Source organism: Spermophilus citellus, assembly GCF_964194105.1.
Source record: "Spermophilus citellus genome assembly, chromosome: 1".
NCBI lineage: Eukaryota > Metazoa > Chordata > Mammalia > Rodentia > Sciuridae > Spermophilus > Spermophilus citellus.
The window spans coordinates 35,600,433-35,620,187 of record NC_138182.1 but is presented as its reverse complement, the minus strand read 5'-3'; the positions used below and the strand labels follow the sequence as shown (position 1 = coordinate 35,620,187).

At 33.7% G+C, this 19,755-nt stretch overlaps 1 protein-coding gene across 2 annotated transcripts in view; it reads right to left on the bottom strand.

The window, feature by feature from the left end:
- Positions 1 to 19,755, bottom strand: part of COG6 (component of oligomeric golgi complex 6) — a 75,432-nt gene that overhangs the window by 36,375 nt on the left and 19,302 nt on the right. For both annotated transcript variants that reach the window (XR_014021167.1, XM_081287262.1), the window contains exons 8-13: positions 18,250 to 18,343; positions 12,201 to 12,329; positions 12,031 to 12,122; positions 10,393 to 10,457; positions 5,465 to 5,556; positions 727 to 844 (exon numbers count right to left, since the gene is read on the bottom strand). Coding sequence is in view for 1 of the 2 variants with exons in the window: in XM_081287262.1 (XP_081143388.1) it covers positions 727 to 844; positions 5,465 to 5,556; positions 10,393 to 10,457; positions 12,031 to 12,122; positions 12,201 to 12,329; positions 18,250 to 18,343 (590 nt within the window). In the remaining variant the exon portion in view is untranslated. The remainder of the gene's footprint in view (positions 1 to 726; positions 845 to 5,464; positions 5,557 to 10,392; positions 10,458 to 12,030; positions 12,123 to 12,200; positions 12,330 to 18,249; positions 18,344 to 19,755) is intronic.

The window sequence follows — 19,755 nt, the reverse complement described above, 5'->3', positions numbered from 1 at the left end:
AGGTACTGGGTTTGAGTATCAGCACCAAATATAAATAAATAAAAATAAAGGTCCTCAACAAATTAAAAAAAAAAAACAACAGCATGGTGATTGGGACACATCTCTGAAAAAAACTAATAATAAAACAAAAATAAAGAAAAATTTAACCATTATGAACCCATTCCACAGGCCCTGCCACAATACCCTGCTCAAATTAAAATATTACATCTTATAGGACTCTTCCAGGTTTTTGTCATTGATTTATCCTTTGTGGGGTATTTTTTCTAATTTATTTGTTTTTATAAATAATTATAGTATAAAAACCAAAGGAGCACAAAGTTCATAAGAACAATGTTATAACATCAGAGGGTAAAAATGTAAGCAGTTTGAAAAAAAGTTTTTTAAGAGTTCCAGTTTTCTAATCTGTGTGGCGTGATGGCTCCTACCTAAATATATAAGTTTGCTTTAGTTACACATTTTTGGTTATGGAAAAAATGGTAGTGAAACTAGGGCTTGACATTCCATCTCCACTTATGACTCAATGTTATACTATTCCAGGAAGACAGATTATAAACTTGGATCCAGTAAGCCACTCAACATGAATTTTGTTCTCAAAGTAAGAACTCAAAAGAATATTTAATAAGATGGGGGGGGGGGAATCATTAACCAATGTAAAGACATTAAAACATCTCTAAATGCGAAAAATTCACAGTCACATAGTTTAAGAACTGCATTTTTCAAACATACCTTGTCCATTAATTTACTTGCATGAAGACTCAAACTATTGAAGAATATTTTTTTGCTTAGCAAATGCATTTCTTCAATGGTAGTCAATAAAGTAGTTGCACTATTTCCAACAATGCCACTAAAAGCAAACAATATTTCAGATTGCAAAACAGAAGCTAAAACAATTCAGGTTTTTTTAGTATAATGCTTTAAAAAGACCTATATTAAAATGAAAGTTTTTATTTAGAATACAATTTATGAATCAAAAAAATTATTCCAGCTTCATATAAAATTATGGGTTTTTTTAGTTAATGATGAAAAAGGAAAACTGAAAACAAACTATATGTTCAGCATATTTATTTTGAAAATCCAAAATGCTCTAAAATCTGTAATTTTTGAGTGTCATGTTATATTCAAAAGTTGATTCAGAGCACTCTGGATTTAGGATATTCAGATTAGGGATGCTCAACTGATAAAGTCTATGTAAATATTTCAAAATCTGAAAACTTTTTAAGTTTAAAATTCTTCTGGCCTTAAACATTCTGGATAAGGGATCCTCAACCTATGCTATTTTTAGTATTTCACAATCTCTTTTAGCACAACTGTAGGTTAGAACCTACCTCTGCAATGTGTAAACTGTACCTCTATTTTTCCTCTATTAGAGTAAATGAGTCTTGATTATCCAAGACCTATTTTTAATTCTAAGAAAGGCATTCCATCAACAGCTCTACTAATAAAATAATTAAATTGTATAAATATTGAGTTCTTTTGATTACAACTGCTATATCAATAACTAAAATTATAGCTTCTCAATTTTAATATGGCTGCTTAAAAAGTAGGACCCTTAGACTAATTATGAAAAATCTGATATTTTGGAATATTCAATTACATTAGTACATTCCATAATTCTTAATTTACTACTATAAAATATTTCTTACATCAATCCAAATGGTTTTCCATTTTTGCCAGAATCTAAGATAAATATCCATATAAAACAAATACCAATTTTATTTTCCTAATTTAAATTGTTTTTAGGGAAATTTTTTGTTGATGTGAAAATATACTATAATTTGGTAGCAAGTTATAATTTGTAAAGGCACAATAAAATCATATAATGCCTAAACCAGATTGCTCAAGATAAATATTATGACATCTATAAATAATGATAAATAGTAAGTTAAAAATACAGCAAATGTATTGATAAATTATATATTATATGTGAGTTACTACAAAAGCAAATATTTACACTATATATCTCAATACATTCTACAACTGAAATAAATTAGATAAATTCTTACACAGTTCATACAAAGAAAGCAAATTAGCAGTTAAAAAATGTTTAAAGCAAACAGTAAAATACAATCCAATTACTAAAGAGGTATCTGTCACAACACCTGTATTTTTAAAAGAAATAAATATTTCAGTAAAAATATTATAATTGAAACACTAAAACAGATTATAAAGAATTCCCACATATGCCTATGCAAACAATCAAAATGACTATTCCTCAAAATAAATGTATATATTAAGCAATAGTGGATGTAAATTAAATGATTGCAAAAAGAAACTGACACTTTGATGAAAAAAAATGAAGAAATATCAAGATATATTTACAGTATTTTGAAGTTACTGGTTGTAATTTACAGTTACTCAGGACTAGAATTTACCGGTTACTGAGTACTCACTAGTGTTCAGTAACTGGTCCAGATACTTACAGACATTTCTTCTGATATCTCACTTCATATTTCTACCCAACATGCTTATTTGCCTATAGTTGTTTTAGTTCTGGGTATTATATACTGATATAGAAGACGAGAGTTAAACTCTTTCACACAGTTCTTTCCTACCACATATCCAAACATGACCTTCCCCAGCTTTCCTAATACACTTATGATTATAGGGTTCTGATAAATATTTAATGCTTACACCTTTATAAGCACATTAATACTATTCAGAGCTGAACAAGGAATTGGGGCCAGCCAACATGGTGAAGAAGCAGTCTGATGAAGAAGATGAACCTCACCTGACAGCCATACAGTAGGCCTGGAGAGTAACCACCTGGACTGGAAGACAAGAGTGCTCCAAGAGGGAGGTCAGGAGGAACGAGGGGAAGGGGATTGCTTAATGTGTTAGGCTATATCTCTCGGAAGTGTACAGCCCATTTAATAGACTGGATCTAAAACAGTGATAAGGGCAAAGGAAAGTAAACAAATACAAAAACAGAGCAATTACTGACTTAGGGCGAAATGTTCTAGGAAAGGATACGGAATCTAAGTGTGCTAGATTCCTTGTTTCCTGGATTCCACATCTAGGAAGTACACTGGTTAGACTGTGCATGTTTCCTGCTTTTCCCCTAAGTTCACTGGCAATTCCTCTACACTTTTCTTCATGAGTTTCTCCTCTTCCTGACGTCTACACACTGGCATGCCTGATGCCTCAGTTCTAGGCCTTATTCCTCACTCTTTCACTCCTTAAGTAATCTTACCTAGTCCTATTGTTTCAGATATTACCTATACGCTGAAGACTACCAAACTTATAGTTTGGGCCCTCATTTCTGTTATGTCACTCACTCAAGATCTTCTACTCTACGTTCACAGGTATATCATACCTGACTTGGCCCAAACGGAACTGGACTCTTTACCACCACCACCCCATCAGCCTATTCCTCTCCAACAGTTCCCATCACAACAAGCAACAATATTATCCACCTTGTTATTCAAACCAAATGCCAAGAACTCATCCTTGACTACTCCCATCTCACATTACCTGGACAATTTATGTCCTATTGGCTATAACATAAAATGACTCCAGAATCACCACCTTGAAGACTATCACTCTTGCCTAACACATTGTCTATACTTCCTAAATACCTGCCTTGCTTCCCCTTAATGCCACTACATTATATTATCCACACAGTTTCCAGAGTAACTCTACTCATTATTCAGCTCTGGTCACATAAAATCCTCTCAAATCTTTCTCAACGACTAAAAGTCAAATCTAGATCTTCAGCCTGGTCTACAAGTCCCATATGACCTGCCTCTCTCTACCTTTCTGATTCCCCTACTCCTTCCAATTCATTATAGAGTCCAACCACTGGTCTCCGTTCTGAGTCTCCATAGTACAACCTTTTCCTAGCTTCAGATACAGTGTACTTCTGCCTAGGAGATCCCTCTCCAAGATCTTTCCATGCCCAACTTCTCCACATTATTCAGGACTATCAACTGTCACCTCCACTGAAAGAGCTTCAGAAATTGTCACAAACATGCACCTACCATACACAGTCACTTCCTATAATTTCTATTTCCTTTCTCCTGCTATATTTCTCTTCAGGGCTCTTATCACTATCTAAAATCATATGTTTCCCTTGTTAGAATGTAAGATTAGGAATTGTTTTGTTCATTGCTATTTCCTTAGCAACTAGAAAACCAACAAGTTTACAGTCAACTTTTTAACTGACTAAATGAGGGAATGTGTCACCAAGTAGAAAAGGAACATGCAAAAACCCTATATCAAAAGATTTTGTCATCCTCCATACCATGATCAAATATAGAACAATTATAATTCTCAGAGCCTAAAAAAACCTATTATTATCTTTAAAATCCAACTGATTTTATTTATAGTGTTTTCTACATTAGAAAATAAGTTGTCATTACCTTCAAATAGGTTTTTATGCAGCACTATCATGGGTATTACCAAATAATTTTTTAAAATTACTTTATAACTTTTTTATAACATACTACTTACTATGTCTATTTGCTTTTAGTTGCTCCTATGTTTTCTAAGTATTTATCATACTCATTTTAAGAAGTCTAACTCATTACAACTGGAGCTAATTTGTTGTTAGAAGTATGAGGAATATTAATAATAAGTTTGTATCTAAAATGTTATATTAACCCCAATCCTATCTCTGATCAGTGCTATAGCCTGTGGCTTAGTTTTGTTTGAAAATCTACCAATGGGATGTGAAGCTCTTTTTTTAGATTGACATTTGAGTGGCTACTCTCAGTCTCTAAGAGGTAGATAGTCATCACTGTAGTTTTTGTGGTGTTCTGTGAATTAGTGATCCCTGAACCTCTCTGGATCAAACAGTTATAACCCTCTTGGATTTTAACAGTTGGAATTCTGATCCTGATATAGGCATACTGGATTTTAAATAATTTTTAATGGAAATATATGGAGATTATTAAAAATATAGCTTAGAAGGACACTGTTTTAACAATTCCACAAACATTGCAGATTTCCAGTGACATTTATAATACTGCTCAAGTGTGTACTACCAAAATACATACAAAGCAAAAATGAGTGCAAATTTTAGAATCAGACAAAGTTGCTTTTATGTAGAGAAGATAAAACTATCACTCTATTTTATCACTGACAGGAAACCAAATGCTAAAGAACAATTTAGGTTATTTACATCCAAAATAGGATATGTCACTCATTATGTCCTATAAAGTTGCTTCAGTTGTCATGGACCTTATTTATTAATATAGGAAAACTCAATAAATACTTTAAAGATCTATATTGTCATACAAGTTGTGTGTGTTTGTGTATGTGTGGTTTGCTTAAAGAAGAAAGAAAGAAAGCGAAATGACATGGGGATAAATATGCAGGTATAACAGGCACATAAGGAATCAGACCATGTGGAGGTTCTACCAGTTACACTTAAGCACCCAATGAAAACAAAATATCTTATACTGTCCTCTAACTGATAAGAAATATCCCAAGGGATTTAATAAGCACATTTCATTATTCCACTTACCTGATTGTATGATGATAAAATTTGAGGAGATTAGAAATTTTATATAATAAAACTGCTCCAGGTTCAGCAAGTATCACTTGTTCAATTCGAACCTATTAAAATATGTAACAAAAATTAAACATTTCTTTAAAAATGTCTTTTCTTTATTAATGATGTGGTATGAATAGCATCAAAATTGAAAGAACAATTTCATTCATGCAGAGATCATAAAATACCTTCTTAATAGTAGTTTTCTTAGTAGTAAGTCATAAGAGATGATAAACATCTTAAACATAGGTATACTCTACAAAAATGATCTGTGATCTGCAGAATTTGGCTTAGGGCAATTATCATCAGAAATATCACATAAAATGGGGTCATTCTGAAGTTTAATACCAGTTTGAAAATAAATTTAGTTCAACAATAAAACACAAAAGCAGTTGCTATATTCTTAAAATACATATCATTGGTGAAAATAAATGCTCTGTCACAAAATATTCCTCCCAAAATTAAAGAATTTCTTAAGCTATTGTGCCAAGTTTGTTCCTATTAATCAGAGTATAGGAAAGGAGATAAACTGTAAATTAGTATCAGCATATTTACCTAACTATAAAACTACTGGGGCAATAATTAGATCTGGCTCAACATTAGCTACGAGGACTCTCCTCTAATTAAAATTCCATCTCTCACTGATCTTTCTCTTCCCTTGTATTTAATTGCTAATGAACACACTCTCAACCACACTGATATGTGTATACTTATATGTTGCATCTGCCCTTAAGCTACTACTTTTATTGTAGCTTCTTGCTTTCCTAATTCTACATATGAACACAGACACTGCACTGTGTTTTCTGCTTCCTTTACATCTTTGCAGCATCTGGTAGAACAGCACATACACAACAGATGTTTAATAAATCCTTTTGAAAGTTGAAGTTTCTCTGTAATTGGATTTCAGAATATGTCACAATGCCAACAAATGAAACCTGATAAAATGAGATTTATAAATGTATGCATAACACCATACAAAACCTCTCGAATTACAGAAATTAATTTATCTTTACACTGATGTATTTATAAAATTGATCCTTTGGAATAAGGCAACAGAAGAGCAAATTACACTATACTGCAAATCATGAATGGCATTTGAATTTAAAAATCGTAATTCCACTTGATGATTTCTTTTTAGATCCAGGCCTCATGGAAACTTAAATTATATCTTCCATCAATAAAATGATATTTTTTCTAAATATCAAACATAATTATTAGAGCAAAATATAAAGGTTGTTAACTATAGACAGAGTTTTTCCTTAGCAGATTTATAACACCATCTGAGATTATCTGGCAACCTGCCTTCTAGAATTTAGAGGCATCAAAAAAATATTCTTTATTCCAGTTCTCTTCAGACAGAGAGAAAGGAGTGATGGGTGGGAAAGGAGGAAAGAAAATGCAGAGGGAATAGAGGGAGAAAGGAAGAAAGAGGAAAGAAAAGTAATGCCCACCTGAAGGGTCATGCCACAAAGGCTTTGAGAGAAAGCGGCCTCTGTCAGTGAAGGCAGACACTACGACAGAGGCGGGCGGCAGCATCAGGAGATTCACAAATGATACACCAAGACTGATTTGTCTGCCACATAGAAAGGAGCAACATGTCTTATGAGAGCTAGTAAGAGACCAACCATTAAGCAAAAGCCAGAAGTATCAGGAAAAACAACCAGAGACCAGAGAAACAAAAATAAAAAACATAAAAAGAGACTCAAGAAGTGGTAGCAGCAAGGACTGATTGGAAATTAAAATGGCAATGACTGTGAAGGACACACATTATTATCAGAACTTTAAAGTAGATCTAAAGTTTGTGTAACAGTTCTAGCACATAATAACCACTCAGTAAATCATAACTGTACTATGAGAAGGGCAAGGACAGGACAGGCAGACATTTAAAGTAGCAAAACAGGTAGTCCAACAGCAGAAAAGCTGGCAAGACACAGGAACAGTGGCTCTCTTCTCCAGGACCAGCAGGAGTGAGGAGGCATGAGAAGTGGTGTTCCTGGGGACCCGGGGAGAAGGGAGCCAGGAAGGGATACTGACAAGCCTCCCTTGCCTCAGTCTCACAGGTAAGGCACAGAGTAGGAAACGTCCCCAGGTCTCCAGCAGTCCCTGGGGGCACCATGAGTGTATCCTGCAGTACAGTATTCAGCTCTACTTCCCACACCATTTACCTTCATAAACACCCATTTTCATAGAACCCACTGTAATTTACATACATTAAATTTTTATTAAAAGAAACAGAATCCAAATAATGGCTGCATCTTTCAGTAATCTAGAACATTGACATTAAAGGACCATCTTACCCATGGGCTTAAAGAACAAAAGGTTGTGTGTGTGCATGGATTCTGATGTTTCTAGCTATAACTTAGCAGTGAATACACCTTCAAAAGTAATGGGTTGGATGTTGATGAGCCATAGAATCCTAACACAATATATTTAATTTTAAGTTTAGGGCACAGATTTTTTTTAAACAGGAAATAAGTATAAAGATCATGTCTTAATGTATATGCTTGCAAATATTTAGTCTACAACCTATGAAATTTTACTTTATTAGGACAAAGAAAAGGCTGAACAGGATAGAGCAAATAAAAAATGAAGATTCTCAAATGTATCTATGACCACTGAGACCATTTCTTTATGTTTCAAAAAATCAAAATTCCATGGGCTGCGGATGTAGCTCATTGGTAAAATGCTTGCCTAGTATGCATGAGGTCCTGTTGGGTTTCAGAACGAACAAAAGAAAACAAAGCAAAACAATGTCTCAAAATCACAATGTCCCCTGTCCTTTAAAAAAAAAATCATTCCTACAAAGAAAAAAGACTGAATTGACAGAAAGGCAGTCAAAACATCTAATATCATATGTCATTAAGAAAAGGTTAGTTGTTCGTCTAGAAGAAAGAAATGTTGTATTAATGGAATGCAAAAGCAGATAATTTCTAAGAAAAAATTCAGAATTATACTTGCAAAAGAAAATATTAAAGTAAGATTTCCTTTTCCTCAGCTAACAACAACATCATTGAAGATGATATCAGATAGCCAAATGAAGTCACATAAGAGGAAAATTCTTCAATAGTGTAACATTTTCTGTGAGGGTATAAAGGAAGGGAAGGTGCAAGAGTTGTTGGATCATGACATAAATCACTACCAAACTCATTTGACTATAACAACTGTGAACACCTCTAAAGCATTCTCTGCAGTATGCAATAAACATTACTAGCATATGGAAAGATTTAAGATTTCTGCCACTTCAGAAACCAAAAGGACTCTTTTTACTTTTACAAATAAAAAAGCTATTTGTTAACTGTATTTCTTTTTTACCTTTGGTATCTTACATTATAATTTGCCAGGGATGGTCACAGGAATGTCCTATAATTGTTATCAACACCTTTCTGTGTATATACATTTAAGGAAAATGAAATAAGAATTTCTAAGTACATTTTAAAACAAAGGCAGACTAGAGTATAAAATTTTTTATGTAGGTAATGAGCGTTAAACAATTTTTTTTCTTTATTTTTTGTTTATTTATTTTTATGTGGTGCTGAGGATAGAACCCAGTGCCTCACATATGCGAGGCAAGTGCTCTGCCACTAAGCTACAACCCCAGCCCTGAGGGTTAAACAATTTTAACATAGAACATTTCTTAATCAGACTAAGACAGGAAACTATAAGATCCATTGAAACGTCAAAGAATTATAATCTTTTACGTAATTATTTTTTAAAAAAGAAAAGCTGCAATGGAAATAATACTATAAGTAAGGAAGGGGGAAATAGGCAAGGCAGATAAAGTACAATTTACTTATCAAAGTGACTAGGAGTTTCACTTAACCATAAGTGACTATAAAAAGGTCTAAAAAGTATAGGGGAAAAAAATCTTACTTTTATTTTTCCTTTTTTTTTTTACTTTTCTAATAACTAGTATACAAAGCAAGCAACATTTATATGAGCTATAAATGTCTGAAAATCAAACTATGGCAAAAAATAGTTCATTTGGGAAATGTGTATAAAATACTTTGCTATTTGTTTACAGTTGTTATACAACTGGACCCAAAGATGATCAAATTATAGTAATAATTAAATTTGGGTGTGTTGTCTTGAAATTTTCTTGTCTGAGATAAAATATAAAGAAAAATCTCAGAAATAAAATAAATTAGTTTTAACCTTAATTCTTGATATAAATAAGCCACAAAACTTCAACTTCCATATGCTAAATTGAGGTCAGTCAACAAAGAAAAGACAACAATTACCAAGTATTCCATAAATACTAATAAAAGAAAAGAAAATCTGCTCCGGAGTTTAGCACTAGGAAGTATACAGTTATCTCATTTAGTCCTCACAGTGACCCTTGACAGTAGTTATTCCTACATTCAGGTTAAGTGTTAGAAAATAATGGTGCAGAAGAGTTAAGCAACATATGATTAAATGGCAAAATGGAAAATTCTGCCCAAGTTTGATTCCAAATTTTGTTCCTCTAATGTAAATAATATTGATGATAATAATAGTATACAATATTTTAACCTTTGATTAATAATTATTTATTGCTATAATAAACAAAAGATTACTGTGTATGAAGTAATAAAACAAATTAACATTTTCATAGGAAATCTTTAAGAATTAAAACATTAATTATTTTAATTTAAAACACTTTTCTCAACTGATTAATGTAAATAACTGTGGGAAGTAATCTGTAAAAAAATAAGTCAATATATGCAAACTAAGAATATTTTTAATTTTCTTTCTTAGAGAAAAAACTGACAATGATTATATTCAAATGTACTTTATTTGAGCTTGATAAATGTATTAACAAAATAACAGCTTTAGCTCAAGCTATTATCAGTTTCTTTAAACTCATGAGAATAAAGCATTGTTTAACCAGACACTTTGTAACATATAAAAACAAAATATTTTACCTTTAGAGGTCTGCACACACCTTCAGTGATATGCCCAACCACTTCTTGAATATTTTCTTCAACACCTAAAATTAAGTACTACAAAATTAAAAATTTTTTCCATGTAACTTTTTCACATAAGTTCTAAAAGCTAACAATAATACCAGGATCAATGGCATTAGTGACATTTAAAATAACCATAACAATATTGTATTAAGTTTGATATCTTCGGGGACATTACTAGTTGTCTTAATAACATATTACTAATTGTGTCAATGACTAATGTGTGTCTCAAAAAGTCTTCTTAATTCCTTTGACTGTTAAATAAATAAAATGAACATTCATTGTGAAAAAAGAGTAACTGTATAAAATGGTAAAAAAGACCATGAAACGTATCAACTGAAGGAAGATGTGAAGAGGTACTAGCACCTGTTCTACGAAAACCTTATTCAAGGTGCAGCACAGGGCACAAAGATGAAAAACAAACACTGCAATCTCATAGAAGACACTGACATTTTTAAAATACCAACTACTTATCAGGCACTGTACTAGGTAATGACATTTACTACTTATAACTGCCTTCATTTTTACATATAAAGAAAAGGCTCAGAAGATTGAAGTCACTGCTGTAGAATAACCTTTTTCATCTAATTTATACATGCTACTACATACTATATATACTATAAGTAGACTATATATTACTATTTTCTCTACCTCTTAATATTGCCCCTCATGTATACTTTTCTAAAACACTTTTAAAGAAATACATTTTTTTAAACTGGATAATAACAGATTTTTAAAAATTTAAAAATGGAGAATATGCCAATCTAAGACATATGTAGCATCTAATATTAAAGAGCTGAAATTTATGAAGTAAGTATTATCACCAATTTGTACGTGGCCTCTTATCGATCATGTGATAAACCACAGTGATGTATGGCTGAGTCACACAGAACAGTCAAGTATTACCAGATGAAATATTTCCCTTCACTTCCTATCAAAGAGAGCATCTCTCAATTACACACCAAACCCTCAGACTCTAACCAGGCCTTGGAAGGCAGTCACAACTAAGATGATTTGAAATTCTATAGATATTAGCAGCTATTACATGTAGTCATTGTTCTCCCTTAAAACCAAGACAAAAATTTTAAGTACATTTAGTACACGTCGTAACAAAACCTCTTTATAATGGTTTCATGAGAATGAAAAAAGATGCTTGGTGATAGAAATAAAAGAATTAGCAACTCAATGACAGTAAGCAAGTTACTCAGTCTGTTTACTCACAGATACAATGAAGTTAATACCAATTTTTACCTTTAAAGTGTCAGGGTGAGGATCTGAAATAATACACCAGACACTCCAAAAATGTTTTAGGAGCAAAACAGAGGAGCGTAGGCTTGAAGCGGAAGGTAAGAGGGTCTGCTACAAAACTGAACTGTGCATGACAGGATGACAGCAATGAGGAGGAAATCTATTAGCAGCATGGGGTGGGGGGAGTCATAGCAAGGATGAGGAATAAGGATGTTTACCAGACCATCTAGAAGTGAAGTGTTTATCTCAGTGAAGAAGAGGGGCAACAAGAACAGAAATAGAGAGCCTCAAGAGCCTAGTGCTGCTTTCTGCCTGGTGTTAGCAATACAGTACCCATTGTGCACTCACCTTGTGCTGTTACATGCTTCAGGAGGGCTTCCAGGTGTTCCTTCTCAGAAGCAGTAGCTTGATGAAGCCACGCCAACATATCTCCCACATACCTAATGACAACTACATGTTAGTAAAAATGTCCTGGGAAAAAGATCAACTGATGTCTCTACTGACGTCGATTACTGTACCTCAAAGGGTCGTGGGAGTGCATTTCAATGGGCCTGGGGGTACCTCCAGGGCCCCCTCTTGTAAGAGCATCAATAAACCCACGAACAACTGTACTTCGCCTGGCTGTTCCAAATTCATCTAAGGTATACCTAGAAGACAAGGTTATATGAGAGAGTTGGGGGTTTTTCCTAAATTACATCAAGCTAATCACATAATTTCTAAGATAAGCAAACACAGTTAAAGCATCTTTGGGTATTCTTTTGTTATATTGGTTTTAAATTAAAAAATAAATATTGTGAGGTAAGTTTAGCATGTTGAAAATTCAGTCTAAAAGTACAAGAAAGAATGCTTCTCCCAAGAAAGAATGCTGGGACTGGGATTAAAACAGTTCCTTATTCCTCAATGGCAACAAGGAATAGCGCCCTGGATTAGCAAAAGTAAGAAAATCGAGCCAAGGTGGGAATCCTGAACTCTTCAGGTTTTGGTTTCTTTGCAGTCCAAAATATGACGTTCTATAGTTTTATGTGAAATCATATACCTAATTCTCAGAAGCTGGTTATAATTAGAACTGTGTAATCCAAAAATTAAAACTTTTTCTTCTACATTAAAAAATTCTCCTTATGATACTATTACAACTTACCACCAAAATTTGCCCCCCAGATTATTATCCATTTTTAAAAGCTTATTTTAACTCCAAAAAATAGAGCTTAGATGTTCCTTAAGTTTATTAACCAATCATGCATACATAACAAATATCTCTTATTTTAACAGACATTTAAAAGTCACCTATTGTAACTGAAAATGGGGGAAAGTTTTTCTACAGGAAAGGGGGGAAGACAGGAAAATTTGGGGAGCAATTTATGAGGATGGCCTGGAGCTGCCAGGAGTACCCATTTCATTGATTGGACTCTGCTCTTATCATTATCATTCTTAACACCCATTCCCCAGTTAAAAGTTTTATTTTAATGTACGCAGGAAAAATATTTGTATCAACCTAAAGTCAGCAGATTTCACACCCCGGCTTTTAAATTCCTAACATTTTCTCCCAGTCTAAATATTAAGAATTATTTTTTATTAACCAATAATACCTTAACAAAAATTACCAACATTTCCCAAAGATTTCCAGCAGAACTCATTCCTTAGGTCCTTCTGCATTCTTTGGCATGTTGCTAACTTAATGAAAACTCCACATTTTGTTAAATACGAGAAAGTTGGGAGATGTATTATTTTCAACTAAAAGGAAAAGTGTAGTGAAGTGGCAAATAACTAGAATTTTTAGGAATCCAAACCTTTTTGAGGACTGTTCACTATTAACTAGACTGTGGTTCTTTGTGTGTGTTTTTGCTTTCAATTAAAAGGAAATAGTTTTGAAATTCTCTGCAGTGACACGCCAGCCAAGGAAAGGGAAAATGCACTACAAGCAAGGCCTGTTAAACTACATGACCGCCCTCCATTTTTTTTAAACATATGAGGATCAAAATGCACACTTCTATTTGGATCTCTTACTCTTCAGTTACACATATGATCTATGTGAATAAGGTATCTGATCCTGTGAAATAAGGCTCTTATGATCAGACAACCCACTACAGTAAAAAATTCATAAACCTTTCACTTTTTAACTATTTTTTTAAGCTCTAGAGAGACACAACATCTTTATTTTATTTATTTATTTTTATGTGGTATTGAGGATCGAACCCAGTGCCCCACACATGTGAGGCAAGTGCTCTACCACAAAGCTCAACCTTAGCCCAACTTTTCACTTTTTAAATACATAAAACTAATCTCCTTTCCTAAAATGCTACCATAGTAAAGAAAAACAACATGATTTCTGTTCCAAGATTGTTCATTGGGGGGACAGTTATACCAGAAACACATAAATTCACTGGTTATTTTAAATGGGAGGGGATAAGCAACCCAGGTAAACATTGCAATTTAACAGATATAATACGGGATATTAATAAACATTATAATCCTTCTGCAAAACAAAGATAATTTAAGCAAAACAGACTGAGCCATGAAGAATCTTCAAAATATCCATGGCCATGAAACATCTCTCTCAAAGACAGAAAAATTTTGATAAAAATCAGACTCTCTTCCAATAAAGTTCAAAATTTCAAAATGTTGCTTTATAAAGGTTATAAACACTCAAATTGTCTAAACATTCTAAAATGTCCCTAGTGTAATTTTTTTAATTTTGTTCATCTATATTAAATAAAAGAAAATTCTGGTTAAAAGGCAAATTAAAAGAAAAATTTTGATTAAAAGTCAAGTGATAAAAGAATAGTATAGTTGTTTTTCTTTGGAATGCAACAAAAATACACAAAAATAAAGAAAAATAAGTTTTGTAAAAACTACTACATTCTCAAATAAGTTATGTTCTGAGGGTTTAGAAAGAAAAGGTATCTATTTTTTCATTTCCATTTATAATAAATTTCTTTTAAAGAAATTTCTGTACTTGATTTATTAAAATAATACATTAGTATTACAGTTATATACTACCTAAGAAACATTGAGTTAGGTTATTTTCAATAATTGATACTTGTCTTGCACATGATAACACATTTGAGACACAATGTACAGAGAAGCTTTTACACATAACTTAAAAGAAGTTCAAATACTGCCATCTGGTGGTTAACATGAAATATTAAGTTTTTCCTAAATTTAATGAAACTACCCCTTGGAAGACAGATGATTACTTAAGAAAAGGCAAATTTTCTCTTTTTAAGCATTCATCATATCCCAGTAAATGTTCTTAAAAAAACTACTTCCCCATTCCACTCCCTAATGTCTCTTAAAGTCTTTTAAATTTGCCATCATTGCCCATTTCCTGGCCCGTGTCTTTCCCAGATAAACCTTTACCACTCTATTTGCCTCTCCATTCCATCTTTCAAGCTTTTCTCCTGCTTGTCATATAGACCTTAAATACATCCCTACTTAACTATCAGTTTCTTAGTCATCTCCTTTCCAAATAAATAATATCCAAAACTTAATGCTATGCCAAGCAATATTCTAAAGCACCTCATGTGAATAAACCAATTTAATCTTCACAACAGCCCTGCAAAGTATGTACCATTAGTATCTTCATTTTACAGCTAAGGAAAATGAAGCTTTCAAGGGCTTGTTTAAGAAATCTGGCTCAGCAACACAACTCACAATATCTAACCAACCTAGATGCCCTTCAGTAGATGAATGGACTAAAAAAATGTGGCATTATACACAATGGAATATTACTCAGCAACAAAAGGAATAAAATCATGGCATTTGCAGGTAAATGGATGGAGTTGGAGAAGAAAATGCTAAGTGAAGTTAGCCAATCCCCCAAAAAGAAGTGTCAAATGTTTTCTCTGACATGAGGAGACTGATTCATACGGGGGTAGGGAGTGGGAGCATGGGAGGAATAGAAGAACTCTAGATAGGGCAGAGGGGTGAGAGGGGAAGGGAGGGGGCAGGGGGTTAGAAATGATGGTGGAATGTGATGAACATCATTACCCAAAGTACATGTATGGAAGACCCAAAATGGTGTAAATATACTTTGTATACAACCAGAGATGTGAAAAAATAAGCTCTATATGTGTAATATGAATTGTATTGCATTATTTATATATAACAATATCAATAAAAAACGAGAAAGCATTTTCACAACTACAAATTAAAAAAGAAATCTGGATCAGGAGGCTGTGGCAGGAGGATCACAAGTTTGAGGCCAGCCTCAGCAACTTAGCAAGGCCCTAAGCAACTCAGTAAGACCCTATCTTAAAATACAAAATAAAAAGGGCTGGAGTTAATGTTCAGTGGAAAGTGTCCCTGGGCTCCATTCAGGTACTCCCCACACCCCACCCAAAAAAGAAATCTTACTCAAAAATTCACCTTATGAATTCATATTGAATTGCTTCTTTTCAAGTGTTGATCAAGAATGATAACTTATAGTGAGTACCACCTCACCCCAGTTAGAATGGATATTAGCAAAAGAAAAGTAACAAGTGCTTATGAGAATGTAGAGGAAAAGGAACTCTTATACACTTCTGGTGGGAACATAAGTTATAAGAGCCATTATGGAAAACAGTAGGGAGGTTCCTCAAAAACTAAAGGTAGAACTACCATGTGATGCAGCTATCCCACTCCTGGATGTTCAAAAGAAATGAGCTAAGAATGCAAACGAGATAAACACATGTCTGTGTTTACTGCTTCACTATTCACAACAGCTAATATATGGACTCAATCAACAGATGAACAGATAAAGAAAATATGGTATACAAACATGGAGCATTGTTCAGTCATAGAGAATAAAATCCTGTCATCTGCACCAAATGGATGGAACTGGAGGACATCATAAGTGAAATTAGCCAGACATCAACAAACAAGTATTGTATGTTGTTTAAACAGTGATTACTAGAGATTAGGAAGGAGGCCGCAGGGTGGAGACTGGAAGAAGGATGGATGGATACAATCCCTGCATGCTGTATGCATGTAGGGAAAGAGCACAGAGAATCCCATTAATATATACAGTATGTGTTGGGAAATGGAAAAGTTACAATTCTCTAAAAATGCTGACTAGAGAAGTCAACTGTCCTTTTTATGTGTCTGAAACACAAAAAGGCACAAAAGCATCTTTTAGAACAAAACCTTATGAACAAATATTAATCTGCAGACAATGTTAACTAACACTTGATTAAAATTAAACACCAAATGTTTTACATACCAAGAGACTTATAATCAATGCCAGTATCTTGAAGTAAAAATACTGGAAAGAAATTTCAAAGTAGAAACAAGCTGCTAAGCTGCTGATCAACAGTGACCATGCACAACATTCAGGTACTATGATCTGGTTCTTACTGCTAAATCAAGGGCAAACTTTTGCAATCAATCTCCCAAAAGCGCATGTTCGCTCTCAGTCCACATCTTTGCACCTGTTATTTCCTCAAGCTGGGATGTTCTACTCAGTAGCTTCTTCCATGAAAAATACTTATTCAACCACAGAAATCACTTTATAACTCTTTCCCTTAGGAAATATTCCCTGACGATCATTTCCTTCCCCTATCCCAGAATATGTGAACAACCCAACACCTGAGATATTCCCTCTAAACCAGCAATTAGTATAATTTATTAAAATGCATTTTCTTATGTCTGTTTCTATAAAATAAAGCAGTTTGATGGGAGTGTTTTATTGATGTTGTGTCTCCAGCATTCAGAACAGTGCTTAACACACTAGAGTGTTGCTATTTTACACAGAAGTCCCAACCTTTGTATTCTGTAACTCCCCCCACGCCCCGCCCACATACACACTGGGAACTGAAGTCAGTGCCTTGTATGTGCTGGCCCAGCACTCTGATCGACATCCTGAGCCCTATGTTCTCTAAGTCTATGATAGGATAAGTAATGTTCCAATCAGAAAGTAAAGAAGAAATCCTCTGAAAGAGATGTTTCAGAGCAGGATCCGATCAATGACTCTGTACAAGTTCCTTGGCTGTTTACTTGGGTTTCTGAAAGCTTATTTTCATACTACTCCAGGCATTTTTTAAAAAATATTTACTTTTTATTTTATGAGAAATAATAAAATGCAGGATGATTTATAAATAAACAAGCTAAATGCGTAGGATTCTCATCTAAAACATTACCAGGAGTTCTTGATTGGTAATAATTTATAAGGTCAAAGACCAGGATCCTCTCTCTACTTGAATCCTACTGATGGAACCTACTGATGGAAATACTCTTATTTCATCTCTGGGTGATTATATCTCACAGACCCTATATGACTGTCTTCTCAAAGGAAGAGTTGATATAGGAGTTATAGTGACTTATAAGGCAGTTAATGAGATAACAGGCTAATTAAGCCACTCAACCTCCACATATCTAGGAGAACAACTAGATACAGGACACCTTGGTCTTCCCATCCATATTGTGTTCTGTAGCAAGTAACATTCAAATAATATACAACAGGGTGAAAATATCACTGAAAAGCATAATTACTTAAGCTATTATACATGAATTTGTTAGTATTAAAAAAATCAATAAAAATTATCAAAGAAAATTACTTATATAATACATGTCTATAATGCAGGGCCTTCTTACTTGTATAACACAGGTCTATCCTGTAGGGCTTCCATTGCCTGAGTTAAAACTGGAGATATGTCACACGACTCTTGTGTCAATGCTCTGCATTCACCTGTAAAACAACATTATAACCTTTGTTAAAATTAAAATTGGATATTTATTATGTCCACTGTATACCAGCAATCTAAACTCTATAGCAAAAATGCTTTAAAAATGTAGAGAATATGTCAATAAAACCTGTTTTATATGGTCAACCAAACTAGAAAAGTTTAAATACTTATGTAACCTTACATAACCACAAATGCTGTCAACCATACTCCAGATCTGTATTTTTTTATTACAGAAAAACTACAGTTCTGGAAAAAAAAAATCAATAAATAAACATTTACTGAATAACTGTCATATACATGGTAGTATAAGGGAGGGGAAAGGAACACTAAAAATATATTACCAGTGCATTTCCTCAGGAGCAATATTTAAATAGTGTGCTAAAATGTTAGTGTGCATAACTGATATATGGTAATAAAATTATAATTTCAAAATAGTTTGGATTTTATGAAAGTTTGTGTGTGTGATGCTGGGGATCAATCCTAGGGCCTTGCCCATATGAAGCAAGCACTTTACCACACCACTGAGCTACACCCCAGACCCCCAAAATTTACATTTTAAACTAAAAAATCTCTACGTCAACATTTTCCTTATTTTACTATTCAATTTTATCCATAAAGTGCTAACAAGTAACTACTATGTTCAAAGAACTTATGACTTGTTCAGAAATTCCCAATCTTCTGGTATATGAGGACCTTGCACCAATAGTTTATTTTCTAGCATGCACTAACTGAGAAAAACCCAAGCATCTCTACATGGCTCCACAGAATGTAGTAGTCAAGGTCCAATGGTAAACGTTGAGAACCACTATGTCATCTGTAGAGATCGCAGAAAGAAATGTGAGGCAATGTCCTTGCTGTTGAGAAAGTAGAAATCCAACTAGAGAGATAAGATGTATGTGTGAAAAGTTATATCATAACAGTGTAGCATAATTCTGGATGCTAAATAAATATTTCCAGAGGTTAGTGTTCAGAGAGGGGAAGTCACTATGCTTTACTACAGTTATGGATAATTCTAGAAGACAGAGAATCCTAGCACTAACTTGAAAGTTGAGACAGGATTTGAGTTCCAAGAGAGATAGTCAGACAACTCCTGATGGGAGCAGACAATGCAAAGAAGAAGAGAGGCAGAAAAACAAGCAGGCTCAAAGATAAAATCATCCAGGGGCTGCAGCTATGGCTCAGGGGCAAGGCAGTGAGGGAGGGAGGGAGGGAGGGAGGAAATCTACATCACAAGAAAAGCATCGAAAGAAAGAGAGAGAGAGAGAGAGAGAGAGAGAGAGAGAGAGAGAAAGAAAGAAATTGTGTCCATCTACAACTAAAAAAATATTAAAAAAAAAAAAGATAAATTCATCCAAACCAGAGCACTGGATTTTTCCAGTACAGTAGTACAGGTGTAACTGGCTAACTAGATTTA